The following is a 20,620-nucleotide window of genomic DNA, read 5'->3' as shown; positions in this document are numbered from 1 at the left end:
AATAAAATTTTCTTTACATTGGTTAAAGTATATATACCAACAAGCCCTCACAAAGATTTAAAATTTCCATTTTATGGGAGGAATATAAATTAGCAACACTGAAACATTCATCAAAACACTATATACAAACACAATTTGATCCTAATGTAGAAAAGATGAAAAAAAAAAAACTATACCTGTTGCTTTAACGGCAGTGGGCCTGGCGGTCATGACTGGTTTGGGAGGATTCTGAACTCTAGGAACCTCCACCACCACCTCCTGTTCATCTGGATTTAAAAAAGCGAACAAAAGAAAACTACAGTCAGACGATGGAACACAGAAAAAACTATACAGGTGACAAAACAATCTGTAACTTCTCAAGTCTAGATTTCATCAATTTAAAAACAGGGTAGCTGTAACTCATCACTGACCCAAATAACTGGGGGACAAGAAAACAAGTATAACTAGAATCTTCCATTTGCCTAGTGGCTTTAACATTAAGAATTTAAACACCGTATATAAAAATTACATCTGAAATAATCCAAAGTTAAAACACACACACACACACACACACACAGAATAAATCTTCTCCAGGCTACCAGAAGGCTTTTACAAAAAGCACAACTAGAGCATTTTTTTCCGCAAGAGCCACCCAACGTGATTTTTTTTTTTTTTAACACCTGAAATGGGGCTTTTCCGGCGTCTGGCCCCTGCAGTATAGCACAGTCCGGTTAATCTTAACCCAAGTGCCATTCTGGGGATAAACACAAGTACTTGGGAACCCACAAGCACCACCTCTCCAGGGATTTTTGGAAAACCTGCCAACTAGGGGTTACTTACACTTTAGCTGGCATAATAAAAATGGTATGCTCACTTCTAAAGGGTCTCTCTCAATTTCAACAAAAACGAAAAGGAAAAGCCAATGCCGTGTAGAAAACAGCAGGTTCCACGATCACCAAGCCTAGGACGCGGAAACGCATACTCTCACATTTACCCCGTAAGTTATTCAAAGCCAAGAATAGACGTTGAGCAGACTGGGCGCCCGGGCCAATCCCTGCACCAGAGATGGCGCCTCTGGGTCGGCTCCGGCCGGGCGCACACGGCTCCGCCGCCCCTTCCGCAGCTTTGGGCTCACAGCCGTCCTCACCGCAGGCCACACGCAACAGGCCTCGGATGCGGACACCGCCCGCCCGGGTTTCTCTTCCTCCTAGGACTCGCCCGAGAGGCCTAGGCCGCGAGCCCCGAGCTCGAGTTTCGGACGCCCCACCTAGGCGCCGCGGCCCCTCGCGCACGCTTACCTTCTGAAGGTGAGTCGTCCGGGGCTGCGGCGGCAGTGACCGCGGTCGTCGTCGTCGGCGCCGCCGGGGCTGGCTGGCTGGGCGCCGCCGCCGCCGTCGAGTCCGGCTCGGTGTCGGGTTCCGGCTCCGGGTCCCGGCCCGGCGTGCTGCTCCGCGGACCTGGCGGAGAGAGCTGCAGGATGGGCCTACGGCCGGGTACCGCCCGGGACTTCTTCCCCATCGCGAGCCCGAGCGCGAGCTGCAAGCGTCGGGCAACCGAGAGGGGCGGGCGTTCGGCGCGGCGCTGCGTAATCAATATTCATACACTGCGACACCGCCTCCTAGAAGGATCCGCTTTTAACCGGCGGAGCGCGCGCCCGCGCAAGCGCCTTGGATCCCGTACACTCTTCTGGCTCCTCCCCCAGGGGCGCAGGGAGGACTTTACCTACGGGGCTAGGCGATTGGCTGTTTTGACACATTGAAGAACCCGATAGCCAATGGACAAGGAAAAAGGGTCAGAGTCAAGCCAATAGTACGGAAGGATGTTAGTTTAGACTTGCTTCCAATTACGTCAGGCTCCACCCATGCGGTTTTTGCGGAGTCTTTTTTCTATCGTCTTGTCCTCCATTTTGTACCCGTTCTTGCCTGTGTGTTTCTTGTCGTTTGTCACCTAGGAAGCTGTGCTGCTTTCCAGGCCCTTCCCCAAGTTTCGCCCTGATTATTGTGGCTTACTTTGGGTATAACATTGAACATTAGGTAGAATAGTAGGTCTTTTATGGTTTTGTGAATTTTTTCTTGGGGCACAAAGATGACGTCTCATCGTGTGGCTTATCAGGTGGAAAAATATCACTAGACGTAGTGCATACGAGGGTAGAGCCTAAATTGTGATGGATTACAGGAGCCTTCCCAACGTGGCCGCTTTAATCGATTTATCTTCCTTTAGCACTCTCCTCTCCCCTGTGCCATTCTGGAGCCAGCCACTCGGAGCAGTTCTCTCACCTTTATTCCTTCACACTAGTTGGAAAAACTACGGCATCGCGTGGCAAAATTACTTTCCTTCCTCAACACCCATTGCAGACATAACATCTCTGAACCTTTTATCTCAATGCTGAGCCCCTCCCTAGCAACTTGATACCGTTGATACTCGTCTCCCACTTCTAAATTGAGTTTAAGAAATCCAGTGGTATATTTTTGGCCGCGCCTCCCACCAGGGATTGAACCCACACCCCCTACATTGGAAGCTCAGAGTCTTAACCACTGGACAGCCAGGGAGGTCCCCAGTGGAATATATTTTTATATTCCCAGCGCTCACTCAGTTCTTGCTAGAGCATGCTAATAATACGTAACATTTACTGACCACTTACTATGTGTCAGATACCGTCTAAGGACCTCATATGTAGAATTGCATTTGATTCTCACAACAACTTTACAGGGTAGATATCATTATTCCTAATTTATAGATCATATTCCTCATTTATAGATGAACCCTTAAATTGGTTGCTGAGTGCAAAAGCCATGAAAGCAGTGACTTGTCTGTTTTGTTCCCAGTATTGAAGTGCACTTTCTGGAACACAAGCACTCAATTTTTGAATGAATATAGTGCATGAATATATACAAACTAGAAATAAGTAGCAAGAGTTCTTTCCTTTTCTCACCTATGGGAGGAATATCTGGATTAGAGTGTTTTGAGATTAGACTCCCAAGACTTCTGAAAAATTAACAGCTAGAATCAGGGGAGAATATGCTGTTTTGAAGCTGTCACCAATGATTTCTCTCTTCCTTTCTTTTTTTCTGATTTATTTATTAAAAGAAGCGTTGAAATACAGTAGTTGTACATAGGAGTTTTGAAGCCAAACATCTGGATTCAAAACTCAACTCCAGCACCTTCCAGATGTGATTGCTATGACAAGTTTCTTCTTTTTTTAAAACAAATTTATTTATTTTATTTATTTATTTTTGGCTGTGTTGGGTCTTCGTTGCTGTGTGCGGGCTTTCTCTAGTTGTGGTGAGCGGGGGCTACTCTTGCTGTGGTGCGCGGGCTTCTCATTGCGGTGGCTTCTCTTGTTGCAGAGCATGGGCTCTAGGCGTGCGGGCTCAGTAGTTGTGGCTCGCGGGCTCTAGAGCACAGGCTCAGTAGTTGTGGTGCACGGGCTTAGTTGCTCCGCGGCATGTGGGATCTTCCCGGACCAGGGCTCGAACCTGTGTCCCCTGCATTGGCAGGCAGATTCTTAACCACTGTGCCACCAGGGAAGCCCTATGACAAGTTTCTTAACATCCCTGAACTTGTTTCTGCAACTGTAAAATGTTAGTGACAGTATCCATAGAGTTGTTGTGAAGTTTAAATTACATCATAGTTTTCAGCTCTTTGCAATGCAGCCAGGAACAAAATAAGCAATTATTCTATAGTAGCTATTATTACTACTAATGAGCATTTTGTTTACATGAAAGTCCAGATCCTATTATAAAACTGGCTGTAAACAAGTTGAGATTATGAGCTAAACCACAGTGCATAGAAATGTGAAAGGCTGTTTTCCTTGGGGGAAATTTACATTTCTGGAGGTAGCTGTTAATGTTTGTAGCCAGGGTTCTCGACCCTGGCTGTTTAGAGAACCATCTGGAGGGAATTAAAGCAATATAAGAATCTGAATCAGGGGTGAGAGTGCAGGGCTCATATCAATTTTATTTTAAAAAGCTCTTTATTTTTAATGCTTAGCCAGGGTTGAGAACCACTGGCTTTAGAGACATGTTTTGCTGTTTTTGGCCTCAGAGAAGGTATTAGGATCTGAACCAAGAATGGACAAATCATGGCTAAATTACGCCTGCTTTTTATTTATTTACTAAAAAAAAATTTTTTTTTGGCTGTGCTGCATGGCATGTGGGATCTTACTTCCCCCACTTCCCCCAACCAGGGATTGAACCCACGCCCCCTGTAGTGGAAGCATGGCGTCTTAACCACTGGACCGCTGGGGAAATCCCAGGCCTACCTTTTAAAAGGTTGAACAAACAAAACAAAACAAAAAAGAATGTGTGACAGAGGACTGCCCTGGTGGCGCAGTGGTTAAGAATCCATCTGCCAATGCAGGGGACACGGGTTCAAGCCCTGGTCCGGGAAGATCCCACATGCCGCGGAGCAACTAAGCCCGTGTGCCACGGCTACTGAGCCCACATGCTGCAACTACTGAAGCCCGTGTGCTCTGGGGACGGCATGCTGCAACTACTGAGCCCGTGTGCTGCAACTACTGAAGCCCTTGCACCTAGAGCCTGTACTCTGTAACAAGAGAAGCCACTGCCAATGAGAAGGCTGCGCACTGCAACGAAGATCCAACACAGCCAAAAAAAAAAAAAAACCCTGTGATAAACCATGATGGTAAAGAATATAAAAAAAGAATGTGTATATGTATATATGTATATATGTATATATATATATATGTATAACTGAATCACTTTGCTGTGTAGCGGTAATTAACACAACACTGTAAATCAACTATACTTCAATAAATAAATTAATCAATTAAAAAAAAAGAATATGTGACAGAGACCTGTGTAGACTACAAAACCTAAACTACTTATTATCTGGCGTTTTACAGGAAAGTTTGACTATGTCTCCACACAGAGTGAGTAAACATGGTCAGTCACTCCCTTTAAAGAAAAATTAGGCCTGCTCTTTGATTGCCAGGGACCTAAACAGCTCTGGAATTACTGAGGATGTTTTGGTTGTGGTGATAATGTTGCTTTAGTAAAATCAAATGATCAGAGCTTACATTTGACAAGTGAAACCTGGGAAGAACAATCATTTAAATAAACATGCATTTTCAAATATATTTAGTTATAATCACAACTGGTGGGCGATGTCTTTACTCTGTATTTGATGTTGATTTCAAAAGCCAACCTTCCTAATCCATATTAAAGCTCTGGCTTTTGGAACTTCAACATGAGGTATGCTGCAGAGGAAGACTGTCCACAGAAGTCCCAGCTTCAGCAGTGTAGAATGAAGTTTTATGGTTGTGTGTGTTAATTCATCTAAATTTTATCATGTAAAAAATTAATAAACAGGAACCTCGGACTTCCCTGGTGGCACAGTGGTTAAGAATCCACCTGCCAATGCAGGGGACACGGGTTCGAGCCCTGGACCGGGAAGATCCCACATGCTGCGGAGCAACTAAGCCCATGCGCCACAACTACTGAGCCTGCGCTCTAGAGCCCGCGAGCCACAACTACTGAGCCTGCGTGCCACAACTACTGAAGCCCGTGCGCCTAGAGCCCGTGCTCTGCAACGAGAGAAGCCACCGCAATGAGAAGCCGGCGCACCGCAACGAAGAGTAGCCCCCGCTCGCCGCAACTAGAGAAAGCCGGTGTGCAGCAACGAAAACCCAACGCAGCCAAAAATAAATAAATCAAAAAAAAAAGAAACCTCAGTTAAATAGTCTTGGGAGACTAGGACTGGGAGCTCTCATGCCCTGGGATGATAGCAGAGCTCAATAGGAAGAAAACTCTTCTTTCCTGTCAAGGACTCAGCCAATGAAAAGCCATGTGCTTTGTTTACTATAGCTCTCCCAACTTCCCCGGCTCCTTCCCTTGCCCTGGGGGGCCTTGCATATGGCATGCCATGGTTGCAAGACCCTGGATTGCAATTGTCTGATGATTCCGAATAAATCTATCTTTGCTGGAGAAATAACTGGCAGTATATTTTTTTTAGGTCAACAGTCATTTACTGTCTCACTGCCAACTGGGTGTACTTTGATCAATTCAATTCTGAGGATAACCCCCAGGAGTTAACATCAGGTTTAAGGGCTCAGTCCCACACAGGACTGCCCTTACTACAGAAGCCAGCTCCACATGAGGTCCCCATGCCACTCACACTTTTTTCTGGCTGTAATATCAGGGGTTCCCATGACCTCCTCACATTTTTTAATTCTCTAGAAGCATTCACAGAACTCAGGAAAGCACTATACTTCTGATTCCAGTTTTATTATAAAGGACACAAGGTGAGGGACTTCCCTGGTGGTCCAGTGGTTGGGACTCTGTGTTCCCAATGCAGGGGGCGCAGGTTCAATCCCGGTCAGGGAGCTGGATCCCACATGCTGCAACTAAAAGGTCCTGAACGCGGCAATGAGGATCCCACACGCCACAACTAAGACCTGGTGCAGCCAAATAAATATTTATTAAAAAAAAAAAAAGAGGGCTTCCCTGGTGGCGCAGTGGTTGAGAATCTGCCTGCCAATGCAGGGGACATGGGTTCGAGCCCTGGTCTGGGAAGATCCCACATGCCGCGGAGCAACTAAGCCCATGCGCCACAACTGCTGAGCCTGTGCATCTGGAGCCTGTGCCCCGCAACAAGAGAGGCTGCGATAGTGAAAGGCCCGCGCACCGCGATGAAGAATGGCCCCCGCTAGCCGCAACTGGAGAAAGCCCTCGCACAGAAACGAAGACCCAACACAGCCAAAAATAAATAAATAAATAAATTTATTAAAAAAAAAAAAAAAATACAAGGTGAGGTGTGGGAGGGAGCACAGAGCTCCCATGCTGTCTCTCTGTGGAGTCATCATGTCACCCTCCCAACACATTAATGTGTTCTCCAACCAGGAAGCTCTATTCAGCCTTGGTGTCCAGTTCTTACTGGTACTTGATTACATAGGCATGGTTGATTGACTCACTGGCCACTGTGACTGTGACTGAACTCAATCTCAAGCCCCCTGCCCTGTCCTTCTGGCCCAAAGTTCTAACCCTATATTCACCATCACAGAGTGGGTCTTCCTAGGGACTAGCCCTATCCTGAAGCTATCTAAGGGCCCCCCTGCCAAGAGTCACCTTATTAGCATAACAAAGACTTCTTTCACTCAGGAAACTACAAGGGTTCTATAATCTCTATGCCAGGAATAGGGGGAAGAAGACCAGATATATTCTTTATTACACCACATTATTTGACCTTGTGTGTTTCATGGAAGTTCATTTAAACCATGAAGCCTCATTTACTGGAAGAAATACCTACTTTTAGTCTCTAGAAACTGGCATAGGTCATTTGAACAATAAATGTCTTTTGATGTTGGAGTTCTGTGCAGACACAGAAAGGTATATTCTTGTGGCTTAGGGTTAATGATGAGCTGATTATATTAAAAAATAATGCAGGACTATCTTTGTTTTTAGGTACAAAATTGGAAACAGCTGTGAAGATTAAAAGAAATATTAGAATTTTCTATAATATATACTGTGTTCTAGTAGAAAAAAAAAGTATTATCAGGTTGAGGTAAATTAGGTTAATTCTGTTACCTAGAATGTGTTCACTGATGGGCGGCTCTGTAGAACAAATGAGCTTTCTTAGATCACAAAAATCATAGCAATAAACTTGGTAAGAATGGTCAGTATGAAACTCTGTGTGCCATAAATTCTATTATTAACAGAAATGGTACCTACTTTTACTGTCACAGGCTGGAAAGGTGTAACCTTACTAGTTACATTATGCTAAATTATTTAAGAACTATGAAGTTTTCCTCCAAGAGTCACACCTCTATTTAATGGTAGTTAAGCCCTAAAAAAGAAGGGACCCCTTTTAATAACAATTTGTAATCAGAAAATTGCCAGAGTTGGAAAAACACGAGGAAAGACGATGCTATTAATACATCACATGGTCCAGAAAACAAAACTGCGGACTCAAAGTGATGAGAAAAGTGAAGTGAAAGAATGTGGGCACCTTCTTTCTGTTCTGGTTGGATTTCAAAGTGAGGAAGGTAGAAGAAAATTGACAGAAGAGCTGGGCTGGCTCCAGCATGAGTTCTAGGTCTTGAACCAAAACAGTGAGGACAGGAAAAGCTGGTCAGTGTCTTATGAACTGCCACCATGGAAACCACTGCTTTGAGCAACAATGCAAATGAACAGCTTTCTGCAACAGGGCCAGTCTTGAGCTACTTCTTATCTTTCAGAAATGGCTACAACAGGGTTTGAAATTTTTCAGGTTGTAGGTTATCATCCATTAGTCACTCATGAAAATATATCAAGTGAGGATACATATTTTGTGAAAGCTTTCTCTTGGTTATATATGTGTATACAGGTCAAAATATATTTCTTGCTACAGTTGGAAGCCACAAGTTTATGGAGCTGGAAAGGCAAGACCTCTTGCAGCCCCTAATTGCATCAAACACTTCGCATTAATCATGGCAGAGATAATGTGAAAAAAGAGTCGCATACCGCAATATCTACCAATAACAGTACCACAGGGAAACTCACATTGTTATTTAAAATATATAATGTAAATATGGTATTGACATAAAAATTAAATGCTTATGAAAAACTCAAGAAAGATCAAAGGGCATACAAGCAAGTACTATACAGATGGTTTCCTTAAAAGATAAATTTTAATATACAGAATAAAATTCAAGAGTTTGTTTTTTCACGTCCCCCCCAAATTTGTAGCCATGAATGCCTCTGAATCTGACCAGGAAAGTTTATATTTTGGTCCAATACATTATTAGACTGCCTGTATGATCAAGTCCGGCTTGATTATCATAAATCATAGAGGTTAATGGAATTTACTTTGAAAATCTATTACTTTTACAGATGATAAATTTTCAATTTTTTCTTAGCTAAGAGTTTATTCCACTTTAGCCTCAGAACCAGATTCAAGATATCTTCCTTTAAAAAAAAAAAAAAAGATATCTTCCTTAACAGCTGGTCATCACGTTAGGCTTAATCTAGGCAAATTACTTAATACTTTATTGAAGATCATAAAAAAACTCCACGATAAATAATGAAAAGGGTATGCAAAATCATTAGCCTCTGTTTGCAATACAGAAAATACATGTCAGTTCTGGACCAAAATAATTCCACTGAAATACAAAAAGTGATAGGGAAGAATGAAAGGATTTGCAGTGACTGCTTTTGGTGGTCAGCTACAACGAACCAACAACCATCAGCTGTTTTGGAAAGTGTAGGTGGGTTTTAATTTGCAGATAAAGAATGTCTTCGGTAGTTTAAAAAAATATAAACTCTAAAAAAGCTTGTGAATCATATACAAAAGCAGCTGTCTGAGACCAAGGTTGAAAACCAGAAACTGTGTTAGCACCACCAGCAAGCACAAGTCCTGTGACTCATCTGCCCTTCTTTCTTGTGCAGAATGCAGACTTGGCTGTTGTACACATCATTTACAGGTATAAAAACCGGCCTGGAGTACAGGTTTCCTGTTGGGTAAAGTCTTAAGCCCTAAGAGGCACCAAGCAGTTACAAAGGCTGGGCAACCATCCAGATCACAAGTTTCGACGATATAATAAATCCCGTGTTGCCTTATCAACTTTTTGCTGGTAGTCCTCCAATTTGTCAAGTATTTTCTGGGACAGCTGTAGGAGAAAAGAAGGGAATCATTGGAGAATAGGTCAAGGACTGAAAAAGCCTAAAGTTATCAATCACTTTGACTTCAGCAACCAGATTTCCTCTAATAAAGATGTTAGCCATTGTGCTTCATTTAACCACCATTCAGTATAGGAGTCTGCTCTGTGACTCCACTGATATAACTGGACTTTACTGCTATATACAATACTCCAACCCTGTTTTCCTAACGAATTTCTAAATATGCAAATCACACCAGTATTTTTAATAAAAGCTTTATTAGCTCTCTTCCCAGAACCAGAGAGGTTATATCTGATTTAACTAATCATCTCATAAAGGGATTGGGCAGCATGTGAAGGGCAATAAATGGCTTCCACCCTCTCCTTAATCCTTGAGAACCAGAAAAGCAAGCTTTAAGGTGTAACTGCTAGTGCAAGGGCTTATATAAAATGCCTCAGGAGAGGATTTACTCACTGCAATGTTGTGACTGTTGGCACTGTTCTCTCCCAGAGCCTGGAGAAGCTGATCAATGGAAGAGTATGGGAGCCACACCATTGGAGCTGTTGCAGACAGTGGAAACTGAAAAGAAAAATATCTATTATTTGAAGAAAATCTGAAAAGTGGACCATTTCTTCTGGGTAGCTATTTCCACAGGATTTGATAACATGAAATGCTTTACTTTTTTTAACAAGAAATTGTGTGTGTATGCATACATGTGTGCACACACACGTGTGCACACAGTACATGACTGGAACCCCCCATCTCTTTTCAACTGGGAAACTGGTCCTTTTCTTAGTTAAGTCAAATGTATTTTTAAATTCATATCATCTTTTATCTTAAAGTAGGGCTAAGGCTGATTAAGGATAAACACATTGAACAAAACTCTTCTCTAAATTGTCAATGAACGATACTATTTCCAGTCTGAAATTTAGATGTAAATTATCTGAAAAAACTTTGGAAAAGGAAAGTGTGATAATACAGAATTAAAAGGAAATGTGGGGACTTCCCCGGTGGCACAGTGGTTGAGAGTCTGCCTGCCAAAGCAGGGGACATGGGTTCGAGCCCTGGTCTGGGAAGATCCCACATGCTGCGGAGCAACTAGGCCCGTGAGCCACAACTACTGAGCCTGCGCATCTGGAGCTTGTGCTCCGCAAAAAGAGAGGCCGCGATAGTGAGAGGCCCGCGCACCACGATGAAGAGTGGCCCCCCACTTGCCGCAACTAGAGAAAGCCCTCGCACAGAAACAAAGACCCAACACAGCCATAAATTAAATAAATAAATAAATAAATAAATAAATAAAAATAAAGGAATTCCTTAAAAAAAAAAAAAAAGAGTTTAAAAAGGAAATGTGGATACAAGCCTACCTCAATTCCAAAGTACTGATGTCCTTTTCCCAATACAGCATCCACATATTCTGAAACCAAATCCACAGCTTCTTCTAAAAGGTCATAGTTTAAGTAGAGACGGAGCAACGCAGCAGCATCAACCTTCTGCAAAAAGTTAGTAATTAAGAACATTTACCAACATCCATCTTACCTGGGCATGGACGAAAGGATGTTGAGTGTCTGATTCCCTGGCATTTATACTTTTCATTATAAATAAACGAACACCTTAGTTTACTTATCTTGGGATGAGGGTCGGATTCCCAAGAGCCCAGTTACCTCTGGGCACCTTGTGAGGCCCTTTCTGTTAAGTGGCCTTCCTCACCTTTTCTGTGATCTAAGACACATTTTAATTCTTTCCTACTTCGTTTCCACAGTAGTAAAAGTCAACAAACCTTCTCAGAAATGCTGAGTACCAGAGATAACATAGTCACATTAATTCTCAGAAACATATGAATGACAAATGAGAAAGAAGTTAAAAAGAATCACCAACTTTAAATGCTTGAATTACATTTGTATTTAACTCAGGGTGAGAGAAAAGTGATACAGCCTCAGTTTGGAAGGGCTCTCCTAATTATGTCAGTTACGCTTTCTACATTCTGATTTGATCACAATCTTAACTTTTACCATCTTAGCTGCCTTCTCTACTTTCTTTTTTTTTAATTAATTAATTAATTAATTATTTTTGGCTGCATTGGGTCTTTGTTGCTGCGCACGGGCTTTCTCTAGTTGCGGCGAGCGGGGGCTACTCTTCGTTTTGGTGAGCGGGCTTCTCATTGCGGTGGCTTCTCTTGTTGCGGAGCACGGGCTCTAGGTGAGCAGGCTCAGTAGTTGTGGCGCACGGGCTTAGTTGCTCCGCGGCATGTGGGATCTTCCCGGACTGGGGCTCGAACCCATGTCCCCTGCCTTGGCAGGCAGATTCTTAACCTCTGTGCCACCAGGGAAGTCCCTCTACTTTCTAACTTAAAAATAAACAGGTTAACTTTCTTGATCTTAAGCTTTATATTCTCTTCTCCTATTGTGCCCAATGTATTTCAGGTACAGTAGTTCTCAAACTTAGCATGCATCAAATCAAATCATGACCTTGTTAAAATATAGAGCCTGGATCCCAACTCCAAGGTAATTTGATTCTGTAAGTCTGGATGGAGCCCAGGAATCTATATTTTGAAGAAGCCCACCATCAAAATAATTTAATGCAGGTGGCCCAAGGACCCAATTTTGACAGAAACTGAAAGAAACACTGTTGCAGAATTTGAAAAGAATTCCACTCACTCCTGTGAATTTTTTGAGTAATGAATAGTGAATGCTGTGTCCCATATATACTCATTGTTCTAAATACATACTCATTGTTCAGTGAGCACACAAGCATGCATTAACTTAATCACCAACACGGAGAACTTTAAATCTAAACACCCAGTACTTCACAGGACTGAAGTAAACTGTTCTTAATGTTTTTAGCTAAGACTGAGAAGCTATAAGTATATAAGTCGGTATATTTCCATAAATTGTCACTCTATCTTTTCCTTTTTAATCATCTCATGAAGGTATTCAGGACGATAAAGACCAGGTTCTTACTCTCTACAAGTTAAGATACCACTTACCTTATAACTGTTTATAAGCCAGTTAGGCAGAGGCACTCCATGAGACAAGAGCTTGTTGATTACACAGTGGTGATATAAGTTATTCTGGACTTTGTACTTTTCCAGGTAAGTTGATAATAGCCTCCATGCTTCATCTGTAGCACTTGATAAAAGGAGAAAGGACTTATGAGTTCCAGATTCTTAATAGATAATTATAGTACCATTCAAAACATGTATTTACAAGGAAAAAATCTTTAGACACAACAGAATTGATAATACAGCTAAATGACAACTAACATTATTAGGGCCAATGTGACTTAGGGGTGGTACTAGAAACTAGATGACTTGGATTCTTGTATTTCCCAATAACCGCATATTAACTCAACTAAACAATTCACTTTTACTTGTTTGTTCCAGATTTCTAAAACAAGGAAATTGGCTCAGACCACTATTTCCAAACCTGATCAAGCATTAGAATCATGCAGTAGTTCTGATTTAGAAGATTAGGGTGATATCTTGTAATCTGTATTTTGATAGTAATTCTGGTGTTAATTTAGGGTTAGAAAAATAATGTCAGAGGACTTCAAGACTGTAAAATGCTATAATTCTAAAGTGCTAAGCTGCATAATACAAATTATAAATGCAATTCAGGAAAGGGAAGTTTACTGAGGGTTAGGGTTGTTAGAGAAGGATTCTGAAGACACTGAAGTACATTCAGGTAGACACTGGGGAAGGACATGGAGGGTAAGCCCTTGCAGGGTTGGATGAAGACTAGGGCTGTACCTAGACTCCTTAGTGGTGATGACTGATGAGAGCTGATTGGCTGCTAGCCAGGCCCAGGCTTCTGCTTGGGCTGCCTCTCCTCCAAACTGCAATTTGATGCACCTGCAATGAAAATGGTTCCACAAAGAGTAAATTAATTTGCTGAAAAGCACCACATTATTTTGCTACTGAAATTGGAGACGAGATGACAACTTTAGCTCTAGTCTATTACTAAATTCACCCTGGGGTACTGGCTCTTCCCTCTCCTCACAGCCACACAACTGGATGACCCACAAGGCCATCAATAAGTGTTGAGATTATTTACTTACAAGAGAAAATTGATGATGAAAAATTCTGATGGAGGGCTTCCCTGGTGGCACAGTGGTTAAGAATCTGCCTGCCAATGCAGGGGACATGGGTTCAAGCCCTGGTCAGGGAAGATCCCACATGTCGTGGAGCAACTAAGCCCGTGCGCCACAACTACTGAGCCTGAGATCTAGAGCCTGGAAGCCACAACTACTGAGCCCACGTGCCACAACTACTGAAGCCCATGCGCCTAGAGCCCATGCTCTGCAACAAGAGAAGCTACCGCAATGAGAAGCCCGCTCACTGCAACGAAGAGTAGCCCCCGCTCGCTGCAACTAGAGAAAGCCCGCGTGCAGCAAAGAAAACCCAACGCAGCCAAAAATAAATTAAAAAAAAAACAAAAAACTGATGGTTTATTTCTAACTCACAAACAACTTGACTAATATTTAGGTATAATGTAACTTCAGTAAGAAGTACTTTTTAACAATGTTTGCAGGGGCCACTAGATGTCCTAAAGGATTGAAGAGAACATATGCCTTATCTAAATGGACACCACTATTTAACCCAGGTTATCTACTGTCATGTGGCCATGTGGGCTCAGGAATGCCAGATCTGATTTCTCAAAAGAAGCTATAAATCAAGATTCAAAAAAAAAAAAAAAAAATCATTGTGCGGATTACACAGAAACTGTTCTTTAAAGCAGGCTTGTAGGATACCGGCTCGTGTGACTACTGCTTCACACTAAGCAACAGTATTTTTGCATTAGAAAATTAAGATTACAGAAAGACAATTTCATACATACTTGAAAGCAAGTCCCTCAAAGACTGGCATTAAGGAAAGCTTAAAAGTCTGGCAGAGTGATATGGCAGTGTCAAAGAGGCCAGCCTGAACCAAGAGAGTGACCATCTCCTCTGCTGACGAACTTCCTGCGGAAATGGAAAAGATCTATTTAGTGCACCCAGCGGCATATGGAAATGAACTGAACCCAAAGACTGCTTCCTTGATGAATACCTGTGAATAACAATGACACGCTTTAATACCCATCTAGTATACTATGTCCACTGCTCGGCCCTAAAATGTGCTGTTGGTGCTGCATGCCTACCTGCAACTGCGACTGCTGAGGGATCATGCTGGGCTAGAGTGAGGCGAATGCGAGCCAAGGAACACTCTTTCTCCAGATCTTCTAGTTCCAGGATTTCAATTTGTCTATTTGCTATAAGCCAAAGAAAAACATTTTCAATTCCCAAAGTACAAAGAAGTGCCTATTAGACTAACTCAACCTGTCAATTTCCACTAAAAATTAAGTAACATTCAGTTTTAATTTCATGAAGGTGGGGAGAAAACAAGGGGTTCAATAAAAGCTAACTTGAAAAATAAAGCAACATCCCTGTCTCACACTACAGCTGAGTCAAATCAAAGGACTCTAATGACAACAGCTGCAGATGAGGAGGCGCTTGCAAGGCCTTTCACAAATAATTTCAATTAACTCTGACAACTGTGGAACACTGCTCTCTCTATCAGTAAGAAAGGAGCGTGCCCAAAGTGAGAGGCAGAATTAAAACCAACTGTGCCTGACTCTAGAGCCCAGGCTCTTTAAGGAAGGAAATCATGCCTCCACGGTGATACCAAAGGAGCCTGATAAAAAAACGTTTGGTACTAAGCTGATTTAAACACAACAAACAACAAATGCGCGCGCGCGCGCGCACACACACACACACACACACACACACACACACACACACACACACTCTTTTTTAAGCATTTTCATTTCCCATACAGGCATACAAAGTTTTCAAAGAGCTACCAGACAACTTTTAGCAGAATACTGAAAATAAACTACCAAGAAGGAACTTTACAATATTTTAATAATATAACTACCATACATATACAATATACTACAATATAATTATACATAGTATTACAACTACTATACAAAAAATAAATATAAATAATACTACTATAATATAACAATATAATTGCTCTTCAGCAAAGAATCAGCATGAGATCCCTGACTCACTTGGGGCAGCTGTGCATTCTCCATCATGATTCCTCTTAGGAGATGCTCCAGGGCGATCATACTGAAAAGACAAAACAAGCGATATAACTGTGAAAAATTAGGGTTTTTAAAAAAATTAATTTTATTTTTTGGCTGCATGGTGTGGCATGTGGGATCTTAATTCCCTGACCAGGGATTGAACTCATGCCCCTGTGGTGGAAGCACGGAGTCTTAACCGCTGGATCGCTGGGGAAGTCCCTGAAAAAATCAGTATTTTACTTTCATATCATTTTTGTGTGTGTGTGGGAACTTTTATTTTTTTTTCTATTTTATTTTTTTCATTTTTAATATATACCCTTTTTTTCCCCCATTAACTATGATCCAGAGCTTTCAGGCTCAAATCTCTCAACGTAAATTATGTTTATTTCAACTAGCACAGCTCTTCTCACAAAAGTACTGTAACTACTAGACAAAGAAATGGAGTTGTTTGCCAACTTGGCTCACTTAGCTAAAATATGTTACTGAGTCCAAGGACACAGATGTGATCTTCCATATAAACCACTTGACTTTCCTTGGTTTCAGACTTACATTCTCTACCCATAACCCTGGGAAAAAGCATAGTACATTCAGGAACTATACAATACAAGTAGCTGGGAATATATGACCCCGTCAGCACGCCAAAAAAAAAAAAACAACTCATGGTTCGCCTCCCCTAAAATAGTAACAATAGATTAAATTAACAAAAATGAATGAAATAAAAGCAGCTGCCATTTACTGAGCACTTTCTGCAGGCCAGGCACTGTCACTGTTCTAAGCGCTCTACATGAATTATCTCATTTAATACCCAAACAATCCTATAAGGTAGACATTATTATTATCATCATCCCTATTTTATGCAAGAGGCTAACTGGACAGTAAAAGACTAAGTAATTTGCCTGAAGTTAGGTTGTCTAACTCCAAAACCACTCTGTTATACTTATTCCTACAATAATTCCGAACTTGGAAACTAAAGGGGTAGTAACATATAACAAATGAATTGCTACAAAAATATATTAAGTCCACAAATATCCCAGTGGAAATTTTAAATGAAATGAAGCAAAATGAGGTAATAGTTTTCAAAGGACCAAACCAAATAAATTAAATGATCCCCAAATTCCAGGATGGAAAGTTTTCATACCACTGCACCAGATACTGGCTGAACAATCCATGCGTATTCTGGGCGAATAAGGCGTAAACAATTAATAGCAGCCAGATAACAGTTGCCTTGCTTCTCAAGTCCCCGGAGAGTTCGAACCTCTCTGCCAAGACGCATTCCGTACTCAAACATCACTGTGCCAGCTATGAGGCAATAATAGATATTACAATTTCAAAAATGTATCTCTTTAGAGATACACAGAGAGTTTGTTACACTTATCAAACATTAAAATTTAAAACAAAATTGAATTTAACTTAAAACCACAAAAAATCATGTGCTGGTGAGAATGTGGAAAAATTGGAACCCTTGTGTAGTGCTGCAGGGAATGTAAACTGGTATAGCCACTATGGAAAACAGTACGGCAGTTCTTCAAAAAATTAAAAATAGAATTACCTTATAATTCATCAATTCCACTTTTGGGTATATACCACCCCCCCCAAAAAAAAAAATGAAAGCAGAGTCTTGAAGAATTATTTGTACATCCTTGTTCCTAGCAGTATTATTCACAACAGGCAAAAGATGGAAACATCCAAGTTTCCAGAAAAATGTGATATATCCATACAGTGGAATATTATAAATTCTGACACTTGCTACAACATGGATGAACCTTAAAGACTTTATGCTAAGTGAAGTAAGTCTGTCACAAAAGTCAAATACTATATGATTCTGGTAGCCAAATTTATAGACAGAGAATAGAATGGTGGCTGCCAGGGGATGGGGGAGGAGGGAATGGGAAGTTGTTGTTTAAGGAGTATAGTTTCCATTTTGCAAGATGAAAAGAGTTCTGGAGATTGGTTATGCAGTAATGTGAAGGTACTTAGCACTACTAAATGCTTAAAAATGGTTAAGATAGTAAAGTTTATGTATATGTACTTCACCACCACCACCACCAAAAAAAAAAAAAATTCCCCAGACATCTAAAATGTTACTTTTGATGTTTAGATACTACATTCCCAGACAGTACAGAGGACTAGTCTCAGCCATATTGTCACCTATTCCCCACCCAGGATTTGGGTGCTCTGTCCAAATCATAAACTCTTTTTTTTTTTTTTTTGGCTGCGCCATGTGGCATGTGGAATCTTAGTTCTCTGACCGGGGACTGAACCTGCACCCACTGCATTGGAAGTGTGGAGTCTTAACCACTGGACCACCAGGGAAGTCCCCCAAGATCATACACTCTTATTTTTATGATGCTTTAGTTACATAGGTTGAATGAAATATTGAAAAAACATTGTTCTGAGACAGCATGGGACTCCAGAAACTAAACAGATTTTAAAATTCCCTTTCAGTTTCCAAATCAAATCAAACTATTTTTCATCCCAACAAATATTTTTGAGTGCCTGCAATATGTAAGACATTTTGTCAGAAAAACAGCCTTGCTCCAGAAAGACCTGAAGGTTAATCTAGCTAAACTGGTCTTAATCAGGTTGATGTAATGCATGTTGTCATTGTGAAAGCAGTAATAGATCTTGAATCATCTATTTTTCCTTTCTTGTATTATTCAAAGAATACGCAGGACTTCCCTGGTGGTGCAGTGGTTAAGAATCTGCCTGCCAATGCAGGGGACACATGTTTGAGCCCTGTCCAGGAAGATCCACATGCCACAGAGCAACTTATTCCATTAGCCACAACTACTGAAGCCCATGAGCCTAGAGCCCGTACTCCGCAATAAGAGAAGCCACTGCAATGAGAAGCCCACGTACTGCGATGAAGAGTAGCCCCTGCTCACCGAAACTAGAGAAAGCCTGCGCAGCAATGAAGACCCAATGCAGCCAAAAATAAATAAATAAATACATAAATTTATTTTTTAAAAAAAGAAAAAGAATATGCAAATATATTTTACCATTAGGAATATTAAGAACATGCCTATGAATTACTTCCATCCATTCTTTCCAATGAAAATGAGTAAGAAACCTAATAAAAAATTCTGAGTGAAAATGGTATAAAAATGTTAGAGGTTCCAAAGGGTAACCACATTGGTCATCTTGTAAAATATGATCTTAAAACAGATATGCAATCCCTTTATTTTAGCTGACCTGATAACGACTTCATTGTCATCATACAAATCCAAATTTAGAAACATTCTACAAAAATGACTGGTCTTTCTTCTTCAAATATATCAGTGTCATCAAAGGCAAAGGCTAAAAGAATGCTCCAGATTAAAGGAGACTAAACAGAACAATTAAAGGCCAGATGTGATCCTAGATCAGGGGGTGAGGACAGTATGGGAGAAATGTACTATTAAAAAAAATCATTGGTCTTCCCTGATGGTGCAGTGGTTAAGAATCCGCCTGCCAATGCAGGGGATACGGGGTCGGGCCCTGCCCTGGGAAGGTCCCATATGCCGTGGAGCAACTAAGCCCATGCGCCACAACTACTGAGCCTGCACTCTGAAGCCTGTGGGCCACAACTACTGAGCCCCGCACACCTAGAGTCCATGCTCTGCAGCAAGAGAAGCCACCACAATGAGAGGCCCCTGCTCGTCACAACTAAAGAAAGCCCGCACACAGCAGTGAGGACCCAACGCAGCCAAAAATAAATAAATTAAAAAAAAAAACCCATTATGTTTGGCAATATTTAAATATGAATAGCACATCAGATAAGAGCACCACATTTACATTTAATTCACAAGATTAGTTACATGTTCTCAATTTGATAATTGTATTGAGGTTATATGAGGAAATGTCCTTGAGATGCAAGTATTTATGTACTGAGACATGATGTCCACAACTTACTCTCAAAAGGATCAGCAAAAATAAGAGAAAAGAAAGGCCAATAGCAAAATGGTACAGGAAATTAAAACCAGCCACAAGAAGTCAAGGGGCCTTTAGTGAAATAACATTTCTTTTAAAATTAGATGGAATGGACTCCCCTGGTGGCCCAGTGGTTAAGAATCCGCCTGCCAATGCAGGGGACACAGGTTCGAGCCCTGGTCCGGGAAGATCCCACATGCCGTGGAGCAACTAAGCCAGTGCGCCACAACTACTGAGCCTGCACTCTAGAGCCTTCGAACCACAACTACTGAGCCAGTGCGCCACAACTACTGAAGCCTGCACGCCTAGAGCCCATGCTCTGCAACAAGAGAAGCCACCACAATGAGAAGCCCGCACACCACAACGAAGAGCAGCCCCTGCTCGCCGCAACTAGAGAAAGCCCGTGTGCAGCAATGAAGACCCAATGCAGCCAAAAAAAAAAAAAAAAATTATAAAAAAATAATAATAAAAAATAAAATTAGATGGAAGATACACACAGAATGCCATCTAACTAGAAATGCCTCAAGAATGTTCTAGAATGGGAGAAGTGCCTTTTTCTTTTGGCCATGCTGAGTGGCTTATGGGGATCTTAGTTCCCTGAGCAGGGACTGAAACTGCGCCCTCGGCAGTGAAAGCGGGGAGTCCTAACCAGTGGACCACCAGGGAATTCACGAGAAGTGCCTATCTTTAGGGCTAACAGGTAGTCCACAAAAAGGTGAAGCTAACCTTGAACTTAAACATAAGTTCCCCAAATGCCTGTAGAGAACACCTGTCCAATGGTAAAAATAAGGTAAAAATTACATAAGTCAAACAGATAATATTTTTTGTAAAACACGATAACAACTGATAAGGTTGCCTCCACAAAGACCGTATGCTTCGACTGCTTACCCTTCCGGTAATTGTGACGATAGATGTGAAAGGCATACAGAAGCTCATAGTAATTGTGAGTCATAAGGTCCACAGCTCTCGCACGTGATTCAATTATTCCCACAACCTAAAGGAGGCAATCAGATATCAAAGTTAGTAGCCAGCATGACAACCACCACAGCTGTGTCCAGTCATCAGTGGATTAAA

At 41.6% G+C, this 20,620-nt stretch overlaps 2 protein-coding genes across 8 annotated transcripts in view; both read right to left on the bottom strand.

Annotated features, from left to right (window-relative positions):
- Positions 1 to 1,602, bottom strand: part of FNBP4 (formin binding protein 4) — a 39,212-nt gene extending 37,610 nt beyond the window's left edge. For 2 of the 5 annotated variants that reach the window (XR_014231350.1, XR_014231351.1), the window contains exons 1-2: positions 1,278 to 1,599; positions 177 to 266 (exon numbers count right to left, since the gene is read on the bottom strand). Coding sequence is in view for 3 of the 5 variants with exons in the window: in XM_082341103.1 (XP_082197229.1) it covers positions 177 to 266; positions 1,278 to 1,497 (310 nt within the window). In the remaining 2 variants the exon portion in view is untranslated. Of the gene's footprint in view, positions 1 to 176; positions 267 to 1,277 lie in introns of all 5 variants that reach the window. The other 3 variants (XM_082341103.1, XM_082341104.1, XM_082341105.1) reach the window with 2 other exon arrangements.
- Positions 1,603 to 8,478: 6,876 nt separating this feature from the next.
- Positions 8,479 to 20,620, bottom strand: part of NUP160 (nucleoporin 160) — a 61,343-nt gene continuing 49,201 nt past the window's right edge. The window contains exons 27-36 of one of the 3 annotated variants that reach the window (XM_082341095.1): positions 20,435 to 20,540; positions 16,776 to 16,936; positions 15,620 to 15,680; positions 14,705 to 14,815; positions 14,405 to 14,528; positions 13,318 to 13,419; positions 12,556 to 12,697; positions 10,937 to 11,062; positions 10,047 to 10,151; positions 8,479 to 9,583 (exon numbers count right to left, since the gene is read on the bottom strand). In XM_082341095.1, coding sequence (XP_082197221.1) covers positions 9,494 to 9,583; positions 10,047 to 10,151; positions 10,937 to 11,062; positions 12,556 to 12,697; positions 13,318 to 13,419; positions 14,405 to 14,528; positions 14,705 to 14,815; positions 15,620 to 15,680; positions 16,776 to 16,936; positions 20,435 to 20,540 — 1,128 coding nt within the window. In that variant the 3' untranslated portion in view covers positions 8,479 to 9,493. Of the gene's footprint in view, positions 9,584 to 10,046; positions 10,152 to 10,936; positions 11,063 to 12,555; positions 12,698 to 13,317; positions 13,420 to 14,404; positions 14,529 to 14,704; positions 14,816 to 15,619; positions 15,681 to 16,775; positions 16,937 to 20,434; positions 20,541 to 20,620 lie in introns of those variants that run through there. The other 2 variants (XM_082341098.1, XR_014231349.1) reach the window with 2 other exon arrangements.

The sequence above is a fragment of the Balaenoptera borealis genome, assembly GCF_965194805.1.
Source record: "Balaenoptera borealis genome assembly, chromosome: 11".
NCBI classification, from domain to species: Eukaryota; Metazoa; Chordata; class Mammalia; order Artiodactyla; family Balaenopteridae; genus Balaenoptera; species Balaenoptera borealis.
The sequence above is the reverse complement of the archived record's forward strand: the minus strand, read 5'-3'. Positions and strand labels throughout refer to the sequence as shown.